A 21,055-nucleotide genomic window follows, 5' to 3' on the forward strand; every position below is an offset into this window, starting at 1 on the left:
GCAGGGAGATGTTCAGCACGTCACTCTGGTAAGAGTAAATACTAAGCAGCTCTCTCAGACAGGAAAATTGTGGAGGATATATCCTGTAAACCATTACCTTCCAATAGAGAATGTTTTAAACAAAGAAAACACAGGTAGCACTCGAGTTGTACACATCAAGACTGTTTGTCCTTTTCCATGCATAAAATGTCTGCCACAAATTTTAAGTGCTGCTTTACAAGATGACTGTAACTAAACAAGTCTCTTTGGTAAGGTCTTTCTCCATCTCTTTACATTTAGTAAAACACTTTTTGCAAAACAGAACCACATTCTATTTCATATGGCTAAAAATACAAAAAAATCCAGCAGAAGCTTCCCAAAAGCAGAATCCAGAATCTAATCAAAGAAACCAGCTTCTGATTTTACTGATGCCTTTCTTGAGCTCCATATAACGGAGGGCTATGGAAAGCAGTAAGGAAACATGCCATCGCTAAGCCCAGCTCAAAGCAAACATTTCGTGCCGCCCTGCTAAAATCAAGCATCCATTAGAAATGGAAGAGTTTTATGATTTCATTCCATCAACTTTTCAGCAGTGACACAGTCCTTCAGGAACTCAAGGAGAACCATCAACAGAAAAGCCTCTTCACTCAAAAGGCTGCATCCTATTCTTACTGGCATTAAAGAAGAATTTGTTCATGCACATTCAGTATCCTGAGTTTTTTTTCTTCAGGATATAATTAAATCCAGAACTGGGTGAAATAGGGGAATTTTGTGGAGAACACTGCTCTCATGATGGACCAGTGTATGCATTTCCCCAGCTATGACACTTCTACTACACATTTCCTTTACCTGGTGTTCCAGGAGACCCTTTTGTGCCTGGCAAGCCATTCAGACCATTTAAACCTGGGAATCCATGAAACCCTGAAGAGACATTGGGAACACATAAGTGAGCAATTCAGCAAATGATCTAGTTAGGTGGAAATGCATAAGATGTTTCATGGAGACTACAACATGTATGAGAAACCTGCCACACAGGGGAACACAGTATGTGTTCCTTCACACAGGCCCCCTTCATGGAAACTCTTCCCACTGCTCTCACTGGTTTTACCCTCAGTGAACACCCATCAGTGATCCAAATCAAGTGAGAGCCTCTCCCTTTTCAACCACTCCTCTGCTTATTTCTAGCAGCTGGTGCCTGCACTAACATTGCCAAGAAATGAGCTGATTTCCCACGCACAGCTGGCCCACACATAACAGTGTTGCCTTCCTGCTGTGATATACTTGGCTGAAACACTGGTTTTCTGGCCCAGTTTCTCCCACCATGTGCAGGCTCCAGATATACCTTTAGGTCCTGCTGTTCCACGAGCTCCAGGGAATCCAACAGGTCCTGGCTGCCCTGGAGGTCCTGATGGCCCAGGGATTCCTCTCAGCCCAGCATTTCCAGGGATTCCTAAAAAGAAGCAGAAAAGTGTTCCTGTACTACACATCCAGGATGGAACAGCTCACAGCTCCATCTTACAGCTTCTGTTCCCACACTTAACTTGTAAGACGGGTGAATAAACTACTATTTAGATAAAGCAAAACCAGATCCAAATCTCTCCTCACTACCACTACTAGCATAGCATTTATCAAGCTATTTATTTGATAGCTCTTTTTTTTTTTTTAAACCATAGCAGTGATATTCTTCATCATCCACCAAGTGACACCCTGGAACAGTTCACATGCTGAATAACTAATTAAATTGTTTTTCAAATAAAATATTCCAATAACGACTTTCGCTGTTATCCCGTCTTTAATCTTGATAACAATTTGAGAATCTACCTGGTAGTACACCACTACCCAAAGACACTTGTAGCCATCATTCTGTGTAGGTTCGGCTCTAGAGAGGGAACAGACAGAAGTGTTGCAGTGGAAGATTTTAGAGCAGCCTTGCCCATAAGCAGCTGCAAAGAAGCTGCTACTGCTTGTATCTAACTGAGGTCTTCCCTACTTGTTAAAAGAATTCCTTTAGGTTTCTATTGTACAGGATTCACCACACGGTTGACCCACAGGATTGGTCATGACAGGACAAGGTGACACCTTACACTAGTATCAAAGAAAATTCCCATCTTCTTGTCAACCTTCTTGTTTAAACCTCAGCTGAGACAGGCCAACCAGGGCTAAGGAAACAACAAGGTGAGGTTGTTCCACAGTTACACCTTGAACTGCAGAACTTAGATGCTTAGTCCAGTACCTGCTGGTCCTTCTTGGCCAAGATCTCCTGGGCTGCCTTTGAGTCCATTGACCCCAGTGTTTCCTGGGTAGCCTGGTTCACCCTTGAGTCCTTCTCTCCCTCTCTCTCCTGAAAGGATAAAACCAGACAGCATGCTAGAGCACAAGTAAAACTGGAGAAAGGCAGGAAGAGAATGAGAAACACATTATGCTGAGGCTGCAGCACTTGTGTCTGCTTAGCCACGGTCTGGGCCCTGGACGCCAAATACCAGTGCAAGTTCACAAGTTCCTCCTCAAGAAGTGAAGTGGGACCCAGCACTAGAATTGGGCTGTTCTCAGACATGTTCATTATCATCCAGATTTGTGCCCCACCTGGATTCCAGACTCCTCAGATCTCACTTCCAGGAGAGGACTGAAGTATTTAAATGTATAGATTACAAAAATAGCCAAATTGGGCAATGCTATCCTGTTTAATCTCTAAAATTTTGCATTCTTGAAGTGAGGGCTACTTTACCTGGGAACCCTGGGTCCCCTCGCTCTCCTTTTGTTCCAGCAATGCCAGGAATGCCAACAGATTCTCCCTGCTCACCTGAAAAAGAAAGACAAGGTGGGGATGCCATTCCCTAATTGACTGTGGGGAGCAGTTTTCAGGGCTGCTTAATAGCCTTGTTTATGAAAATAAACCTTGCCTATACTTCAAATCCATGGAGCAAACAAAAACAATAGTAAGTGACGTACCTGAGTTTGAAAATGCTCATAAACAGCAATGGATGCAAATTCACTCATGTGAATGCATAATACAAACATTTATGGGTAATTCCACAACATCCTGCCCTTTATAGTTTTGACAGAAGGAGATGAGAGAAAAGGGTGCCTCTCGTACTGTCCAACATGCTTCACACAGTGCTGTGGCCAAACTTTCAAAGGACCATAAAGTATTTAGGCATTTGGCTTGGGACTGGTCTCATCTGAAGGAAGCCCCTTACAAGGGGACATGTACTTCAGAGCCAGTCACTGGAGAGCAATGGACACTTCTAGAACACTACTCATTCATTTTAGTCATGAATATTAGGACTGTGTGTGCTGAAAGACCATGTACACTATGAAAGATTCCTTACCCTTTGGACCAGGGAGGCCAATAGGTCCTGGGAATCCAAGTGTTCCTGTGATACCATCCGAACCCTGAAAAAAAACCACCAAAATTTTGCTTTTTATTCTTGCTCTTCCAAGTTTGGGTCATGTGGGATAAAAGACCACAAAGATGTAGGAAGAAATACTATCCGAAGTATCATTCAACAGTATGAGCCAAACAAAAACAATCTGGAAGTTTTGTAAGGAAAAATCCTGCCAGTTTCTATTGCTTTGCTACAGAAGTATGAATTAGAACACAAGATTTTCCTAAGAGCACTTAGAGAAGATGAAGACACTTAAGAAGATATTTACCCTCTCTCCTGGCATTCCTGGAAATCCTATGATACCATGTGTACCCTTCTGTCCTGGCAGCCCAGGCTGTCCAGGTGGACCAGGGAAGCCTGGGTCACCATGAAGACCTCTCTCTTTGCTTGCTGACCCAATTGGACCAGGGAGACCAGGCTGCCCACGGCTTCCTGGGATTCCTTTATCACCTGGGTTATACAATAAAGTATAATTTAATTTCATAATACAGACATTCAGCTCATTTGGGCCAATTGACCTGTTACCCAAAGCTCCCCTTAAAGAGAAAGAAGGAATGGCATTAGCTCTGCCGAACAGAGCTTCAAAGGAAAATCGTTTTCTAAAAATTCAGAACTGCCATATGCAAATCTTGCTAGAATGTGAATGACAGAAGATAAAATAGTAATACTGCGGGTGCTGTCAAAAGGATAGACCATACTCCCCTGAGAATAAGCACAGTTACTGAACAACTGATACTGGCAACTAACTACAATGTTGTGAAATACCTCTAGGTCCAGGGAATCCTCCAAGTCCAGCTAATCCAGGATCTCCTTTGTCTCCTTTGAATTGCAATGCCTGTTCTGGAAGCCCAAGAACAGGAAGACCAGGTGGACCTACATCACCTCTGTCACCTGAAGAAATAAGAAGTCAGAAAATCTTGCAAAATAATCTAACAGAAAAAGGGTATAACACTAGAAGCTGGCAGACAAAAACAGAACTTCCATGTGATCTGATGCAAATTCATCAGTAAGTGCTCAGCATCTTTGGCAACCAGGCCAAAGTATTTTACAAGGAAGAAAAGAACACAGTATTTAGAAGAAAACATTAAATATGAAGACATCTCAGAAGGGCCTCCTAAGTCCCTCTGCTGCACACCCACCAAAAGCCTTTCAGCTGTTTCTCACCTTTTTGACCTTGGAGTCCCACAGCTCCAGGGTTCCCTTTTCCTCCAGCTGTGCCAGGAGTTCCTTTAAACCCATTCACCCCTGGGACACCAGGCAGGCCTGGCATGCCAGGGAAACCAAGCAGGCCAGAAGACCCTTTCTCGCCTGTATAGAAAAGTTGAGAAATAGAAAGGGAAAATTAGTCTCTTCTGGTACACCGCATTCCAACCTAGCTGGCAGGTAGAGGCAGCATGGGTCTGGCCAATCACCCAAGTCTAGGTAGTAAAACTTCATGACACAAGCACAGCACGGCCACTTGTCTCACGAGTCTTCACTCATGATACTTTAAACCAGCACTTTTCAGATCACCTTTAAGAGGCTGGTCCTGCTTCTACTGGAGAGCAAAACCCCATCAATTTCCAAGAGAGCAACATGCAGTTACATAGCTCTATTGCTCTCCACCTAAAATAACCCAGAATTCTCCAAGTAACCAGCTACTGTATTGGTGCTTAATGACCACACAAATCGTAAATTTTTACTTCCTATTTGGTTTGTGCTTCATTCTCTCCCTTCTATAAATTTCATTCGCTGTTCCTCATTGCTTCAATTTTCCTGTCTTTCTATCTTGATTTACATGGTCCTTTGTCCACAAGGGCCCAAGTCCTTTAAGGTGGATCTCCTTATAACCAAGATTTGATAATTAAATCCATAATTCGTAATTCATAACTCAGCAGCAAAACAAATGCATTCCAACACTAGTTGGGCATTCATTCTCTTCTGACAAGTTGGGCCTAAAACCTGTACCAATAAGGCTATGTTTTTGTGGGCACAGTAATGTCAGGCTATTCCCCTAGTGGAACACATACCTTTTGGCCCAGAAAAACCCGGACGTCCATCTTGACCAAAAGGCCCAGGTGGCCCTAAGAATCCTCTTTCCCCAGGAGATCCTGGAGCACCATCAAGACCTGGGAAGCCTTTCATACCAGCAGGGCCTTGTGGACCTACATCCCCAGCCAAGCCTTTGACTCCAGGAAGTCCTGAACCAATACAAGAAAGAACTCAATAGATTATGTCACACAAACACTAGGAGGATTTGCGGACAGCTTCCCAAACTGTTTAAACACAGCATTGTTTTTAATATGACAAATGGACCTTACGGCACATGCAGCCTACTAGAAGGCATAAAGCTTAGAGTTGCAAAAGCATTAGTCATCTAATAATAAAATACCTATGAAAAGGGTTACTGCCTACATCACTACACAACTGGCAAGAGTGAAACCCCTTATGATGTGTCCATTTTTGTCTCCTTTGCCAGACACTGAACTGTAGCGCACAAGTCTTACCTTTATCATCAAGGCACCAAACCAGAATGGCGAGCATCATTACTGTCAGCTTCTGCTACCTATGCCGTCCTCTGGGTGAACCAGAGATCAACTGGAGAGGCTTGTTTTTACAAGTTTCTTTTCCACCTTGGTAGTTAAAGTGTTACTTCTCAAGAGCAGATTGCTCACTAAGGGAACAAGCTTCTGATTGTGCTGTCACAAAACCAAGATCATATGCACTATTTTGCCTCTAAGTGTTTCAGACTGTTTCTAGCTGAAGCTTTGTAATGGTTTACAATTACAAATAAAGGCTCAAACCATTGAAAACAGAATGCTCAGATCCAAAGGGAGGAAAAGAAGGGAAAATCAGGTGGCTTCTGAAAAATGGCATTTGCAGCAGTAGCACCCAATATACGAGCTTTGTTATACTCAGGGCTAAAACATTTTAAGCTACAACCCAGTATTTTTTAAAGCAGAAGATGAAATGGCTGCTCTATTTAAGAAGACAAAGAAAACACACACACTTAAAATCTGTACATGTTAAGGATTTCCTTACAGGTTTCAGGCTTTGTTACTGTCTGAGCATTCTCACTACAATGGTTCTTTGCCTTCTGGTTTGATTAGCAATAATAAGGGGTATCACCTATAGTCAATGCAATTCTTGTAGCATTAAAAGCTAGGTTGTTAGTCCATGAGCTTTTATGCTACACTGCATTTTCTCACCTTGACAGCCTATGTGAAGAACCCATAACCAAACAGTGTGACATCAGAAATGGAGAGTTGATGATAAATGGAATAGAAACATGGTGAAGGAAAAAACAGACAAAATATATAAACAGAAAGAACAAGGGTACAAAAGAACTTAATGATTCAGAGAGACTACAGCTGCAAAAAACTTAATCATTTGGAGCTTATCATCCTAGCAATGGGAGGTTTTTAAAAACAGTTGAAGGAAAGTCATATACGGCATACAGTCCAAAAAATGTAAAACAATAGAGAGGCAGAAGCAATGTTAATGTCAAAATAAAAAAAAAACAACTTTAAAACTCTATGATTTTCATCTCAAATGATGTTACTACTTTCATTCATTTGTTGTCACTGTGCTCCAGCACTGTCTTTCTGTGTGTCAGAACAGACGAATTATGTCATAGACCATTATCTACTAATTCCCAGGTCTCTCTCCGCTGGGTTCTCAAGTCTTGCATATACTGTTATCATGGAATACTTTAGTCCGTGCAGATTGAGAGATACTGCTGTACTCAAGTGGTGGGGTTTTTTCCCCTTAAAATGAAGGGAAATAAATTTCTCTTCTGCCCCAGTGAAGAGAAAGAGAAGACTTAAGTGCTTGTTCTGAGGAAGCCAACAATTTTTCAATCTTATCAAAGTCACATTTCAAGCAACCTTATACATTAGAAATTAATTGTCATGAAAATGGGAAATGAAGATTAGTTAATGATATAGCCAGCATGTAAGAGCAGAGATGTTAAAAATATCAAGACATTTAAGATGCTTTCTCCTATACTTCTTACAGTCTTGGGCAACATTTCTAGGCAGGAGTTATCCAGTCATCAGAGGCAAAAGGCTCAAATGCTGCACACTGTTACCCCTAACGAGAGGTAGGAGCTCACTCTTAGCAAATGCCAAATCTCTCCCACACTTCCTCAACATTGCAGCATTCAGCTTAGCGACTTGTCTTCATCTGAAGACATTACATACCTGGTGCTCCTGCAAGGCCAACTGACCCCAAGGGTCCTGGTTTTCCCTTAATGCCAAAAGGACCTCCAGGACCAGGAGGTCCCCGCAATCCAGGGACACCCGAATATCCTGGATTACCCTGTTCACCTTTAATACCTAGGAGGCCTGGTCTTCCATCTAACCCTGGGAACAGAGAGGTGGGAGGTTATAGAACAAATAAAACAAAATTCACACTTTTAACTAAAAAGTGAGTTTTAATAAAAGCCTTTGAGTTGCATTAGATTCTAAGAGAAAACCAGCAAATTGCTGCCACCTGTGAGCAGCTTAGAGGATTGCTAACACAGTAGCTTAAAGAGATTGGAAAGAGGAAAGATTTTTGAATGAGAAACAGTTTGATATTCCCAGATACAAGCAGTATCAGTGCTTACCTTTTGGTCCTGGAAATCCAAGATCACCTGTAAGCCCTTTATCACCTGCGAGTCCAGGTCGGCCACGCTCTCCCAGGGCTCCACTCTCAGCACCAAATACATCTCCAGGAGTTCCTTTTGTTCCGGCTAAGCCTGAAGCACCCATTTTCCCAGGCAAACCATCTGTTCCATCCAGTCCTGGAAGTCCTTGTGACCCTTGCTCTCCTCGAGGCCCAGGGAAGCCTTAAAGAGAAAAACAGTAAATGTCACTCAGCAGAAGTACAGAATACCTGGTTCCAATAGAATCTCTGACAAAATCAACATTTAAAAAATTTCCATGCAAGATAAAGTTGTTTGGAAAGTTGCAGAATGTTTCAGTACTGAATTAGAAACAACAGTTCATGACAGAAAGTGATGAAACTGTTTAAAACAGTTAAAATAGCCTTTCATATTATTCTTTTTTTTAAAAAAAAGAAAAGAATACTTTAGGAGTATCTGGGAGCTGCAGCTAGTTGCAGCTTTACAAGCTTGGTTTCACTAGATGGCAGATTAGGCAAAAAGGACAAAAAAAGGAGGAAGATGGCCATTTCAGGCTACAGACAGGCAGTATCTCACTACCACCATCAACCGCAAAAGCTCCAAAGATGTTATATTCATCACACCTTTCTTACTCTGTCCTCTGCATCAGACAACTTCTGGGACTGTGGGGCAGAAGACACTGGCAGCCTCGGTACAAGGACGACTGGAAGTACTCTCCCTGTACCAAGCAGACACTAAACTGCACTGCTGTGTGGATGTGCCACACTGCTCAGGGGTTATGTCCTGAAATCAGTGACCCCATAAAGATGATATCCACCCTTAATGTAGTGAAAGGATTAGAGATTTCTTCAGCCACATCCAGAGAAACCCAATGGATACGCAGCAACATAGCTTTGGGAATCATCCCTCAATACCTCTGCTTCTTGCTCTTTATTTACACAGCCATCAGACATTCCGACAGATAAAATGAGTCCAAAACCTGTGTACAGCGTGCCTTTATGGCTTAAAACAAGCTTTACACTAAACTTGTAGTTAACCTAAACTGTTATAATGCACATGACAACAGTCTCTGGAGAAACAAATTGTGTTGGTTGTCCTCTTTTCTTCCAGCAGCAATATAATATTATAGGCAAGTAACAAGTATCTTGAACATTTCTTTTGTTTTCCTCCAAGCTGCAACTCTTTGCTTGCAGAGATTGCATTTGGAAGGAGCACAGTGGAGCTCTCAGTGGAGCATTATGAATGTACCAGGCAGAAAAGTGTCCTAAAAGGTTGGGCAACTCTTTTGATAAAATATTGTACACATTAATCAGACAATAAAAAGAACTCCAGTAACTTCCCTCTTACCAGGTTCCCCTTGCAAGCCTATTATTCCTGGAGACCCTGGCTGTCCTTTTGACCCATGTAATCCAGGTTGGCCTGGAAAGCCAGGAAAGCCTTTGCTGCCTTTAGAACCTAAGGGTAAAAATATATTAATAAATAATATTCATGAATGAATAGTAGAAGACAAAAACATAGCATGAAAAAACAGGATCAAATCTTTTCTGCAAAGCTAGTGCTAAAAATACTCACTCGATACACAATTTAAGCTAAATAAAGTCTCAAAGCTATGGCTCTTTCATCAGCTACATAAACACAGAAGGAGACGGTTTGTGTTCAGAGACTACTTGAAAGGGAAAAAATGGTGCAGTCATTATGATCTTCCATGGGATTTAAGCCTAGTCTTTTTGGGAAAAAAAAACCAAAACCCAAGAACATTGTTCTGCCAGTTAACTCTCTGGAATAACTATCACTCGGAGGAGATTAATTAGCAGGTATTATCTTCCTTGAGGAATAAGTGCTTCTTGGTAGTCAGCCAGTGCATTACAATCAGCTTGACTCCCTACCTGGCAATCCTGGAAAGCCGGGAGTCCCTGGGGGCCCATATGCTCCAGGAACTATGCAGGGCAAGGTGATACCTAAAACAAAGAAATACTGAGGTTGCACACAGCCCCTTTCAGAGAAACAGTCAGAAGAGGAACATTTAGTATCCAGATGTTTTTTACAGGACATATCATCAGCGGCTGTGAGTGAACTTATGCACATCAAACACTGCTGTCATCTCAAATATGTGATGTTACAGAAAAGAAAAGGCATTTGGAACCTGGCAATTGTCTAGTCTCATCCCTACTACTGACTTACTGCATGACCAGTAAAAGGTAGCAACTACTGCTGTGGAATACTTGTAGCATGATATCCATTGCTTCCACTCGGCAACTGGTTCTCCCTATGGTAGGGGCTATGCAACAGGCACTGAAAAGGCAGTCTGTGCCTCAGAGAGCTTAAGGTCCAGGCTGAGAGCTTTCAAAGTCAGTGGGAGCTGACAGGTGTACCTAACTTTTAAAAACCGAGGATGTTTCTAAGCTGTACATAAACAGTACACTATAGTGTGAAATACTAAAATGTGCACATGCAAGGTAAAATACATACCTAGGGAATATTGACAGGTGTTTAAATAAACCTGTCACCCAAGATTTTAGGCCAGAGAAATGCATGCATGGAGGGTAGAACAGCAAGGATTTTGCATTTCAGCCTTATTCTCCAACTGCTTCTTCTACAGTCTGTCAGAGTAAGAAATAACCACATGGCTTAGGAGTTTATCAGCAGGAAACAAGACTCGGCAATTGCAAAGCTCTTTGACTGCCTTCCACCTCTCAAAAAAAGGCTCTATTTTTACTAGCAATCCCTCTTCAGAGGAAGGAAATTTATGTGGCATTATCAGCGTTGCTAGCACACCAGTTTTACCTGAAAGATCTCAAACACTTCCAACATTCCTCCTTGTAGGTCACTGACAATTTGAAGTCACATTCACAGTCACAGAAATTATTATCACAAAAACTAATTCAAGAATTTCCAACTCCAGAAATGCTTCCAGTTATTTTAAGAGGAGTCTGTGCTAGAACTCAAGAATTAGCTCCTATGCTGTAACAGCTGGCTTAGCCTTAAACTATCATACACTTTCTAAAAATGAAAATCTAAAGGGCTTTAAAAGCTATTTAGTCAGAGAGACTACATACAAAAGATGACTACTAAAGCAAATTTGGGGAAGAGAGGTGGGTTTTTTCATTACTCTGAACACTTCTATATGCACAGAGAAACAGTTGCCTAACTGCACTGTTGCCCAATATTTGCTAATTCAAATCTGGCATCAACTAGAAGGCCCATTAAGGATGAGATAATCAGGTATCACAGACACATTGTTTCTCATTTCCCTACAACTCTCTTTGCAGGATCATTCTATTCAAGCTCCATGCCCAGACTGACAAGCCAAATTTATTCATCAGCCATTCAAGAGCACTCCAAATTGTGACTGCTTTCAGTTCTGAGGAGGTAATCTGGTCTAAATCAGGCAACACTGGAAGTATTTCTTCCAGCACAGCAACAGGAGCTAAACACTCTTTTTTGGAAAAGATTAACATTTTCAGATGACTACCAGATTTTATTAACAAAAGACCCTGAGTCAAACTATTTCCTGGATAAATCAAATCAAATCAAATCAGTGGACTTCTGTATGGATAATAAATATGGCTTTTGTTTCCGACACTGACAGTGAGAATAGGGGTCTCAAAATGACATAGGCCAGGACAAAAACTCATAAAGTAACCCAATGCATTTTTTCTGATGCAAAGAGTGTAAAGATCCCTGTGATTTTTTTGATTGAAACAGTGCTAAGAACTGGTTCAATGACATACTTCTTGGGTTCTTCTCAATAGATTCCAACTCAGTTCACAAAAGGCTGCATGAAAATCTTCTGACTTCGATGTCTACGTCCAACCAGAGATGGAAAGCTGAGCTTTCAGGTTAGGGCCCAGCCCCAAACCTAGTCAGGGTAGGCAGATTTGAGCACCCCTCTCTCATAGTGCCAAATGACAGAAAGTGATTCCAGTTTGACCTAGCACTTCTACCCTTTTTCATTCCATCCTCAACCCTAATTATCATGATTTCATTATTCTGTCTTGTGTGACTGATTTCATTATTCAGACTTGTGAGAAGAAAGAACAATCCTATCTCAAATTCTAGCTAGTCAGGAGCTGCTAACAGGTATCAGCTCTAGTATAAAGAAACAAGCAAGGCTTATGTGGAAAGTGGGATGTAGCAGGGAACAAGAGGGAACACAACCCCCAGGGTGTCTCATCTGCTCACATACTGAGATGCTATGCAAATTCTGAAGGAAACATCAGAACATTTTCTACTTTGATGTGAGAGAACCAAAGGTCAGTTCTCAATTCATTACTTTTATCTTGATGCAAGGCATTCACTGATAGCAAAATTCATTTAAAAATTACTATATTCATGACAACGTATCTACACAGAGTTGCAATACACTTCCATTCTTACACAAAGCCAAAGCATGCTCTATTTTTATCTGTGACAGCAATTCATCTTCATAGTCAGCACTCGCTGTAAGAACAGAGGTTCAAAACTAAAATATCCATAATCCAATTTATGCTTCAAATGGATATGGGCAACAAATACCACAACTGCAAGATGTTACACACACATTGCTGCCTGCACTTGGGTACATTTTGACAGGGCATTCTTTTGATAAAGTAAAAGCTAAATGGTAGGAACACAAAATAAAAATTCCAGTTCTGGTCTGCCGCAATCCTATGTGAGCCTGATGTTGAACACTATCAAATAAAAAGTTGAGGTCCATCATCTCAGAGACATTTCCTTCTCAGACACAGTACAATAAAGAATGACATTTTTCAAAAAGCAAGCATTTTGGGCAGCAACTGGCATGGAAAGGGAAGTTTAATTAATACTGTTGCATTCACATCACATGGCTTTAAGGACTCTCTTACGTCAGTTTTCCAAAAACAACTCTGTACAATAGCATATCCTCTATTTTACATTATTAGCCAGCAGCAGAAGACTTGAACAATGGAAATTCCATGTGAGGATAACTGAAAAGCAAATAGGACTGTTTCCTTGTCTGTTTTGCAAAATGATGTAAGCAAGGCTTAGTGTAAAAATTATACAAGCAAAACTTAGTGTTCCCCAGCTACTTAATACCTTACATTATCACAGTTTACACAATAATATCCCAGTATCAAGGAAATTAAACAATTATGAAACCATCATGTCAGGCATAAAAGCAAAATATAGGCAATTCCAATATTTTTGATTAATCTCATAATACCAGGTAAAATCAGTCTAGCTTTTTATAAAATACTGAGTTAGACTTTTCCAAAGCAAGACAGTTTCACCCTGTTTTGCTGCATGTGGCATGAACTCGAGCAAAATTCCTCAGTGGTGTCTTTGACGTGGTAACTTCAGTAGTTCACAGTCTCATTTTAAAAGTGTTTCCTCATTTTCACGATAAGGCCTTTCAGTCTGTGCAGTATAAGAAATGATTATTTCTTCCACCCACACACATTTCTTTAATATTAGATGAAACTTAGTACATCAAAGGGTTTTTTAATGTATGCAAATTATTTCCTAGTATGGAGGGAATGATGCATTCACTAATTTTCTTACACATCTCTATGGAGGTGCAAAGTGAACTGGCTAATGACTTATTCACACTTTCCTATATATTCTGACTATAGATACTCTTCTACAAAGGACCATTCATTGTTAGCAAAGCTTTGATGTAGCACTCATAATAAGCTGGCTTCTGATGCGCTTTGCAGAATATCTAGAGTTCACATCATGCACAGAGCATTTTACTTCTACTTATCTTACAGTGCAATTTTAATTTAGTGGATTTTGTAAGAGACAATTTACCAAACAAAGATGTAAGCATTCATAGCTATGAATTAGTAAAGCTTTTAGCATTTAGCATGTGACTTGAATTGGAAAAAAAGCTTATGCAGACTGTTCCAGGGGGACTTTAATGCTAGCTGTCACCTCACCCCACAACAACAACCCAGCAGGACACTGATGTGAGGTAACATGCCATCCAGCATGTCTGTGCAAACTTCCCAGTGCTATTCTGGCCTAGCTCTCACCTCCCCCTGGGTTTAAGGCTCCTCTGCCAACTCCTCATACTGCAGTAGTCTTACCGCCAAGGTTTTTGAACTCAGAACATCAGTTTATCAATCCAGAAACCTGTGCAACAATATTATGCCTGCAAATATACTATTGATACTGACGGAATTACAAACCTAGAAGCCTAAGTATACACAGAATGGAAAACACACTGAAAATCAGCAGTGGCAATGAAAAAATACTGTTTATCTTAAATTATATTTCAATGGCTGACATGGAATAAAAAGATTGGGACTAGCTCTCTGCAGTCATTTTGTTATGAAAACATTTTCCATAAACGTTTAGACATATGACCTTCCATGTAACTCACTTTGAGAACAAACATAAAACATCATACATGAAACATTATCAAACCTATATTTACTGACTTTATCACCTGTCATTACGGTATGCTTTAGGTACATATAATGACATACCAACAGAGCCAGACTGTAGTACCTCAGGAAGCAAACAGCCCAGAGCTGGTTGCATCAGTCATAATTGAACTCCCTACCTGACTGTCATGACAATGTCTTATTCACCAATGCCTGTTCATACACACAATGCACTACAGCTTTTTCTTTTAAAAAAATCTGGAGGTCTTCTTATTTCAATAATAGTAATAGTTCTGAAAACTGATTCAGACATCTCAGATACCAGTGAGTTACTATTTTTACCTGGACCATGAAGTAGGCTGTGCTTTTAAAAACCTCATTTTATCAATTGTTGGTGTAAAATGGTTCTCCAGCAACAGTCAGTGAGTAGCTCCATCCAACGCTCTTAGTATTTGAATACCATTTGAGTATTCGTTGCTTATTATCTGTGTCCTCCTGAGCATGACAACTTGAGAAAGCTGTGACTGCTGTGTGAGCAGTAAGTTGAGTGCCATTTGACTTGCAGCAGCTTTGCACCTTTCCAAAATAAAAGCAAATCCAGCAACACCTACCTGGAGGGCCTGGAAGACCTGCTTGTCCTGGAAACCCATCCATTCCTGGGTCACCTGGCGGCCCACGAACGCCACTAGGACCTGGATATCCAACACCAGGAGAACCAGTTTCTCCACGATGGCCCTTGGAGCCAGGTAATCCTGGCAGTCCTTTTTCACCTGGGAAACCTAGCCCACCATCACCCTGTGCACAGCAAAGACAATTACAGCTGAAAATCAAAGAGATGTAGAAAAAAATACACCACTATCATTTTAACAAATGCATAAGAGTTTGGTCAGTTCTGTGCAAGGTTCAGATGGGCCTGGGAAGGTATGTGGAAACCACTGTAAATTACTTATCATTATTTCAAAATGCAGGAAACTCAGTGACTATTAAAAATAATATTTTATGTTGTATTTGCCAAAATGTAAATATTACATATTCTGAAAGAAATTTACTTTCTTTTTAATTAAAAAGTTTCTGGTGTGATTTTTCTATTCCAAAATTTGACTCATAATTATGCCTACAGTGTCTTTTATCTTTTAGGACACAACATGAAACAGCATTAGGGTCTAGCCCCACTACTGGAAGTTTATCTTTTGACTGGGTAGCTAGAGGCATAATGAGTGCCAATTATTAATCCTGACAAAGACAAATTTGTGCTCAGAGACTGTGAGCTTTTTATGTATTTGGAAACTTAGAACAGGGCTAATCAGGACTAATAAGCCAGGCCTTTCTATTGTCTCTGCTCCTTATTCCAATTCTGAAACACTGCTGCTAAATTAATCTGAACTTACTGGAGGGCCTGGTGGGCCTGGCAAGCCTGGAAGTCCATCCCTGCCAGGGGTTCCTGGGATGCCTGAAGGTCCTCTGGGTGCTGTCGCACCACGGTCCCCACGAGCACCTTTGCCTGTTGCATAGGACGAATCCCCTTTTTCTCCCTTAAGGCCTGGAAGACCTTGCTGACCAGCTGAAGCCTAGAGACCAAAAGATAAAAAGCCAGGAATATGAACATGCAGAGAAAAGGCTTTGCTTCTTAAAAATGTCATATGAGGACAGGACACAATGACTGGAGCTAGAAAGAATCTCCAAAGGGTTTCCTATCGGATACATTACACTAAAAAAAAAAAAAAAGAGAAGGTTTGATTATTTCCAAATGTTTTGATCAAGTCACTACAGCTTTATAGTGGCAAGCCAAACGCTGGTATATATAGTGACAGCAACCTTGGATGGCATCTGGGAATCAGTCATGATATAACAGGGCCCCAGTATTGAATCTTCTTCCCTATTACTTGGTGTGCTGCATTTACTGACACTGATAAAGATACTCTGAAGACAAAAGACTGGTATCTTTATGGACTATGATTTTCAAAAGTAAATACTGCCAATGAGCAATGCTCAGCACTTTGGAAAATCCTGTTTCTTATGGTTGCTGTTTCATAAAAAACACAGCTCAACTTTCACTAATGTATTTGGCATACAGCAGTCGAGAAGGAGACTGTATCTATGGCACACAGTTTTTGTAGCTATGAGCAATGATGTGGAAAGACCTCACCATTCGATTTTTCAGGTCTTCTCTCCATGCAGATGTGTATCTGCTTCCTCAGCCAGCCCTCACTTAGGAAGAGCCCTGAGTCTACTCCATGTACACCTCTGGCCCAGAAGCCCTGGGATGACTAATTGTTAGTTTTTCTCTTGACTGCTAAACGTGCAGTTCTTGGAACTTAAGAACCACTTCTTCTCCCATTTTTTATATGTGATAATTTCTCTACTTTCAGCTTGTTTTCACAGATCAGTTTCTAGGTTGCCTTTTTTTTTTTTTTAAATCCAACAAGTAGAAGAAATTATGCAAAAAAATGTGTTCTGCTTTCACTACAGTCAACACCAGCAATTGCACAGGGGCACTTTTTCTCCTTTAATTCATGACAACCAGTATAAACTCTTCCTGCCTTACCGGAGGGCCTCGCAGTCCTGGTGCACCCACAGTGCCTGGGTCTCCACCAATGCCCTTAATCCCAGGCACACCGGGGCTTCCCGATGGACCTGGTGGACCTGAGATGCCTTTTAGACCAGCTCTTGTAACTCCTCCATCACAAGCACAATCACCTGCCTCTCCTGGAAAATACAGTCAACACTCCAAACTCAGTTTCATTTGGATAAAGACCCTTTTCAGTTGCAAGAGCTCTGAAAGGAGTATTTGATTCAATTAGGACAAAGGCATTCTCATATGATTTGATTTTGTGCCTACTCTGCTCAAGTGATGCGAGCGTCAAGGAAATGGAGCTCAGGTTTTGACCAGGTTAATTTATATGCAATGCCCATCACCAAATTATCATGTGCAGCATGAACCTCAGCACTTCTTGACCTCTTCCCAGAGGTTTAGACTCTCCCAAACAGATGGTTTTAGGAGAGTTTTACAACAGAAGTCTTGTGGTTTAGTTTTAAGTCAGAGAAAGCAAAACCATACTCCCACTCACAGGTTACAATGACCCTCAGCTGGATATCTTTATATTTCCCTGAGTCATAACTTACCATGGATACAAACAGTCACAAAGCACAGTGATGTCTGCGTCATCATGGCTTTTGCCGCTGGTTCTCTCACACACTAAGACCCAAATTCTCACCATTTTTAGCACAGAGAAGAAGAAAATTAAGTTTCTCTGTCATTTCCAGCCTATATTGCAAAGAGCGGTGAACAAGATTGTATTTCTAAGTCTCATTATGTCTTATGGCTTTAAAGTATAACTTACTTAGCTAATTTTCTGGCTATAAGATATTTATCTGCTTATTTGCCTGAGCAGAGTAGGAAGTAGGAAATAGGATTTTGCTGGCAGTCCTGGGCACAACTCTCTCTAAATTGTGAATGCTGTTGGCCCCTTTAAACCATCTCAACCTCCTGTGATTTGTCATATAGACACTTCCACCTCATCCCTTAGGATATTAACCACATGTAAAATGTCTTTCTGAGACCCAATGACTGCTAAAAGGCTCTCCCAAAACAAGAGTCAATTACCTTTGTACCCCTTTGGACCCAAAGCTCCTGGCAGCCCTCTCTGTCCAGGCTCCCCTGGGGCCCCAGGCCTTCCATCCAGGATGGTGTCTGGGGGGAATGAAGGGCCTATATGAAGAAAGAAGGCAAGCAAAAGCCATGAGAAGGCTAGATTTCCACGTCATTAATTACTTACAATGTCAGTTATGCAACTGACAGCAATGGCACCAGATCAAACTGCAACTGTGGAAGTTACACAAGGAGAGAGAACTTGGTTGATATCACAGGCTGCAGTCCTCTGCCATATGTTTGCTTCTAGCTTCTCATACAGAAAAGCAAAAGCTCTCACAATGTGGATGCAACAGAATTCATTCCTCTACTGCTCTTTTGCACTTTTTCAAAGACCTAACAGTTGGCCAAAGAACTAACCAAACTGTGAATAGGTTGTATAAAAAAGGGCAAATGACTTAGTTCATGGCAGATGTTCCTTTACAGCTCTGGGAGAAGCTGAGACTCATATGGATAGAAGTTGAAGGAACAAATCAATGTATTGGTGATTGTGATGACTAGCTATTGCCCTTTTTGTCGGCACAGAAGCTATCATATGTGAGCAGTGTCTCTGCTGCTGCTGGCATGGTAGAGTCATCTCAGGGCTACCTGCCTTCTGCAGAGCTCCTTGACTTCTCATTAAGTTGGTGCAGCTCAGGAAAGAGACTAAATGGCAAAAAGGTTATGGGGACTTTCCCTGTCCCTCACTTTATAACTGCAGGATCATTTTCTGCATCTCTTTATATGCTGAATAGAATGAAACATGAGCTGACAGAAACAGCAGTGAAAAGTGATCTGACATAATCTAAAACTACTGTGTCTGAAAACCTTTCCCCTCAGTGACAACAGTAAGACGGAGTGCTGACCAGCAGCCATCTAATGTTCCATGGAAACAAACTGCAACCCTCAGCTAAAAACAGCTACAAGAGCTTTACAGACTCCACAGAAAAATGAGCTGGATTTGACTAGCAAACAGTTATTGATAAGAGAGCATTTATTTCTTCTCCACAGAAAATAATTTCATCAGACCATGCTCATTGACTCCATCACTGGAGCGTGCCCTGCTTTGAAAAGTTGGCTCTCAAAAACAAAACAGGTTGTTTGAACTCAGTTTATGGCAGAATGGTAAAACACAAGGTTTGTGTAAAATCAAGCCTTTTCATGTCATACTCAATTTCCAAGGAAAACAAAACAATGCTTAATTAATCCAATCAGGGCATCCATACAAATGAACATGTAAAAATAAAATCACATTTCCTTAGGTCTGAAAACTGTCTCTTCAGGCATCCTATCTGACTTCTGGTACCCAAAATACCTAGTCACAGGACTAGACATTTACCCCAGGGGCTCATAAGGTCATGGTCTTTTCTTTGTCTAAGCCAGTAGACTAGCCTAGAACTTCAAAGCTCTCTGTGTCATAAATTGTGTCTACACAACCTTGTGCTTCAGTCTCTCAGGCTACCACTCTAACAATAATTAACTGTATTTTCTTACTTCAGAGGGGTGGCTGCTGATATAGTTAAGGCTGTGAGTTACAATCACAATGAGGTGTCAACCAAACATTTAAGATTTACAGATGAATAATCCTCACTGGCAAAGAAATAAATATAGAAATGATTATTTGTCTTGTTTCACCCTGAATCCAATATAAAAATAGATGTTAAAAATATACATACGTGGTGAACCAGGCAATCCTGGTGCTCCTGGCAGACCCGGTAAACCATCTCTGCCGCGAGTGCCTGGTAATCCAATCGTTGCTCTTCCTGGTTCTCCAACTTCACCCTTCACACCTGGAATACCTGGAGACCCTCCAGGGCCCATTCCATCTAGACAACAATAACACAGTGAGCAGCTCTCCAGCAGCAAACACATTCTAGTATTTTTAATGTTATGAAAATTACTGTTGTGCCCTGAACTGCAACCATGTTAGCACAGAACAATTTATAATTGCACACAAAGGAAAACTTAGTAATCGGAGAAACCAGCTGCTTTGGCACACTCCTTTGGTCATCCAAAAACTTCACAGGGCTGCATTGATCAGTTAGACAATTAACTATGTAACTATGTAAGGCTGCAGTTTATTTATTTTCTGATTTCCTTTGAGTGAGATAATTTCCTTAGTAGTTCCTAGTCTCTGGATCATTGCAGGCCAGGACTTCACAGATGTCATTCAAGTGAAAAAGAAACTTTCAAGTGAGATCTTTGATGGGACAAATGAGTTCCACCTACAGTGCATTTATCTAGCAAATCTGTTAGCTCTCTATTGCAAATATGAAAAGTCATTAAAAAAAATTTTTTCAAAAACATTTGCTATTATTTATAGTGTAGGAAAGATTCTGCCAATCAACTAATTCAAAATGGAAATCAAACAACCAACCTCCTGTGTACGCTGCTACATCACATATTCACACCTGAAGACTTACCTAGGCTGTAATCATTGTGGGACTAATTCTGCTCCCATCCAAGTCAACATACTTGGTTTCCCTATGTGTCATCCCTGCCTCCTATGTCTCATACAGCATTCTGCAAATCAGCCAGCTGAAGGAGCAGGGAGAGGCTTGCTCCAATACCTTCACCATCTCCAGGCTACTACCCCAAATCTTCTCAGCAAAAAAACACAAAAACCAGCTTGCTAAGGGCACTGTTAGCAGCTGTTTTACTGTGGAATGATTGCTGGAGGTGACTTATTGATATGTGCCCTCACCTCCTTAAGGGAAGGTGAACCTCCAGGGTGGAATGCAGTGGATATGCAAGAAATTTGTTCCATAATAATTCCCTAAGCAACATAACCTGCAACCTTAGACATTAGCAACACCAGGGGAGCTTGATATGCTGACTCTAAGAGAAACAACACGGAGGGTGGAGCAGAGCGGACACACTGCAGCCAGGCTCTGTGATATCATTGCAGGGATAGGGAACTGGAACTACTGGAACAAGAATGGAAGGTCCCTGCATTGAGTCCACTGAAGCAAGGAGGTGAAAAAACGGGGTTCTGTCAATGCTGTTGTCTTTCCTCTATCATAAGTGCCCAGTTCTGGAGTAGCAACACGCTAAATCATGTTATCTGGGTGAACTTTGCTCATTATAATCTCATTATAATACCAAAACA

General features: G+C 41.1%; 1 protein-coding gene across 1 annotated transcript in view; it reads right to left on the minus strand.

Annotated features, from left to right (window-relative positions):
- Nucleotides 1-21,055, minus strand: part of COL4A6 (collagen, type IV, alpha 6) — a 172,838-nt gene that overhangs the window by 8,536 nt on the left and 143,247 nt on the right. Inside the window, exons 18-35 of the mRNA XM_010569146.1 lie at nt 19,623-19,772; nt 17,923-18,027; nt 16,864-17,024; nt 15,707-15,886; nt 14,930-15,113; nt 9,858-9,929; nt 9,319-9,426; nt 7,954-8,175; nt 7,547-7,708; nt 5,375-5,545; nt 4,530-4,673; nt 4,131-4,256; nt 3,634-3,815; nt 3,309-3,372; nt 2,705-2,779; nt 2,213-2,320; nt 1,322-1,429; nt 829-900 (exon numbers count right to left, since the gene is read on the minus strand). Coding sequence (XP_010567448.1) covers nt 829-900; nt 1,322-1,429; nt 2,213-2,320; nt 2,705-2,779; nt 3,309-3,372; nt 3,634-3,815; nt 4,131-4,256; nt 4,530-4,673; nt 5,375-5,545; nt 7,547-7,708; nt 7,954-8,175; nt 9,319-9,426; nt 9,858-9,929; nt 14,930-15,113; nt 15,707-15,886; nt 16,864-17,024; nt 17,923-18,027; nt 19,623-19,772 — 2,394 coding nt within the window. The remainder of the gene's footprint in view (nt 1-828; nt 901-1,321; nt 1,430-2,212; nt 2,321-2,704; nt 2,780-3,308; nt 3,373-3,633; nt 3,816-4,130; nt 4,257-4,529; nt 4,674-5,374; nt 5,546-7,546; nt 7,709-7,953; nt 8,176-9,318; nt 9,427-9,857; nt 9,930-14,929; nt 15,114-15,706; nt 15,887-16,863; nt 17,025-17,922; nt 18,028-19,622; nt 19,773-21,055) is intronic.

Source organism: Haliaeetus leucocephalus, unplaced genomic scaffold, assembly GCF_000737465.1.
Source record: "Haliaeetus leucocephalus isolate CR32 unplaced genomic scaffold, Haliaeetus_leucocephalus-4.0 Scaffold262, whole genome shotgun sequence".
NCBI classification, from domain to species: domain Eukaryota; kingdom Metazoa; phylum Chordata; class Aves; order Accipitriformes; family Accipitridae; genus Haliaeetus; species Haliaeetus leucocephalus.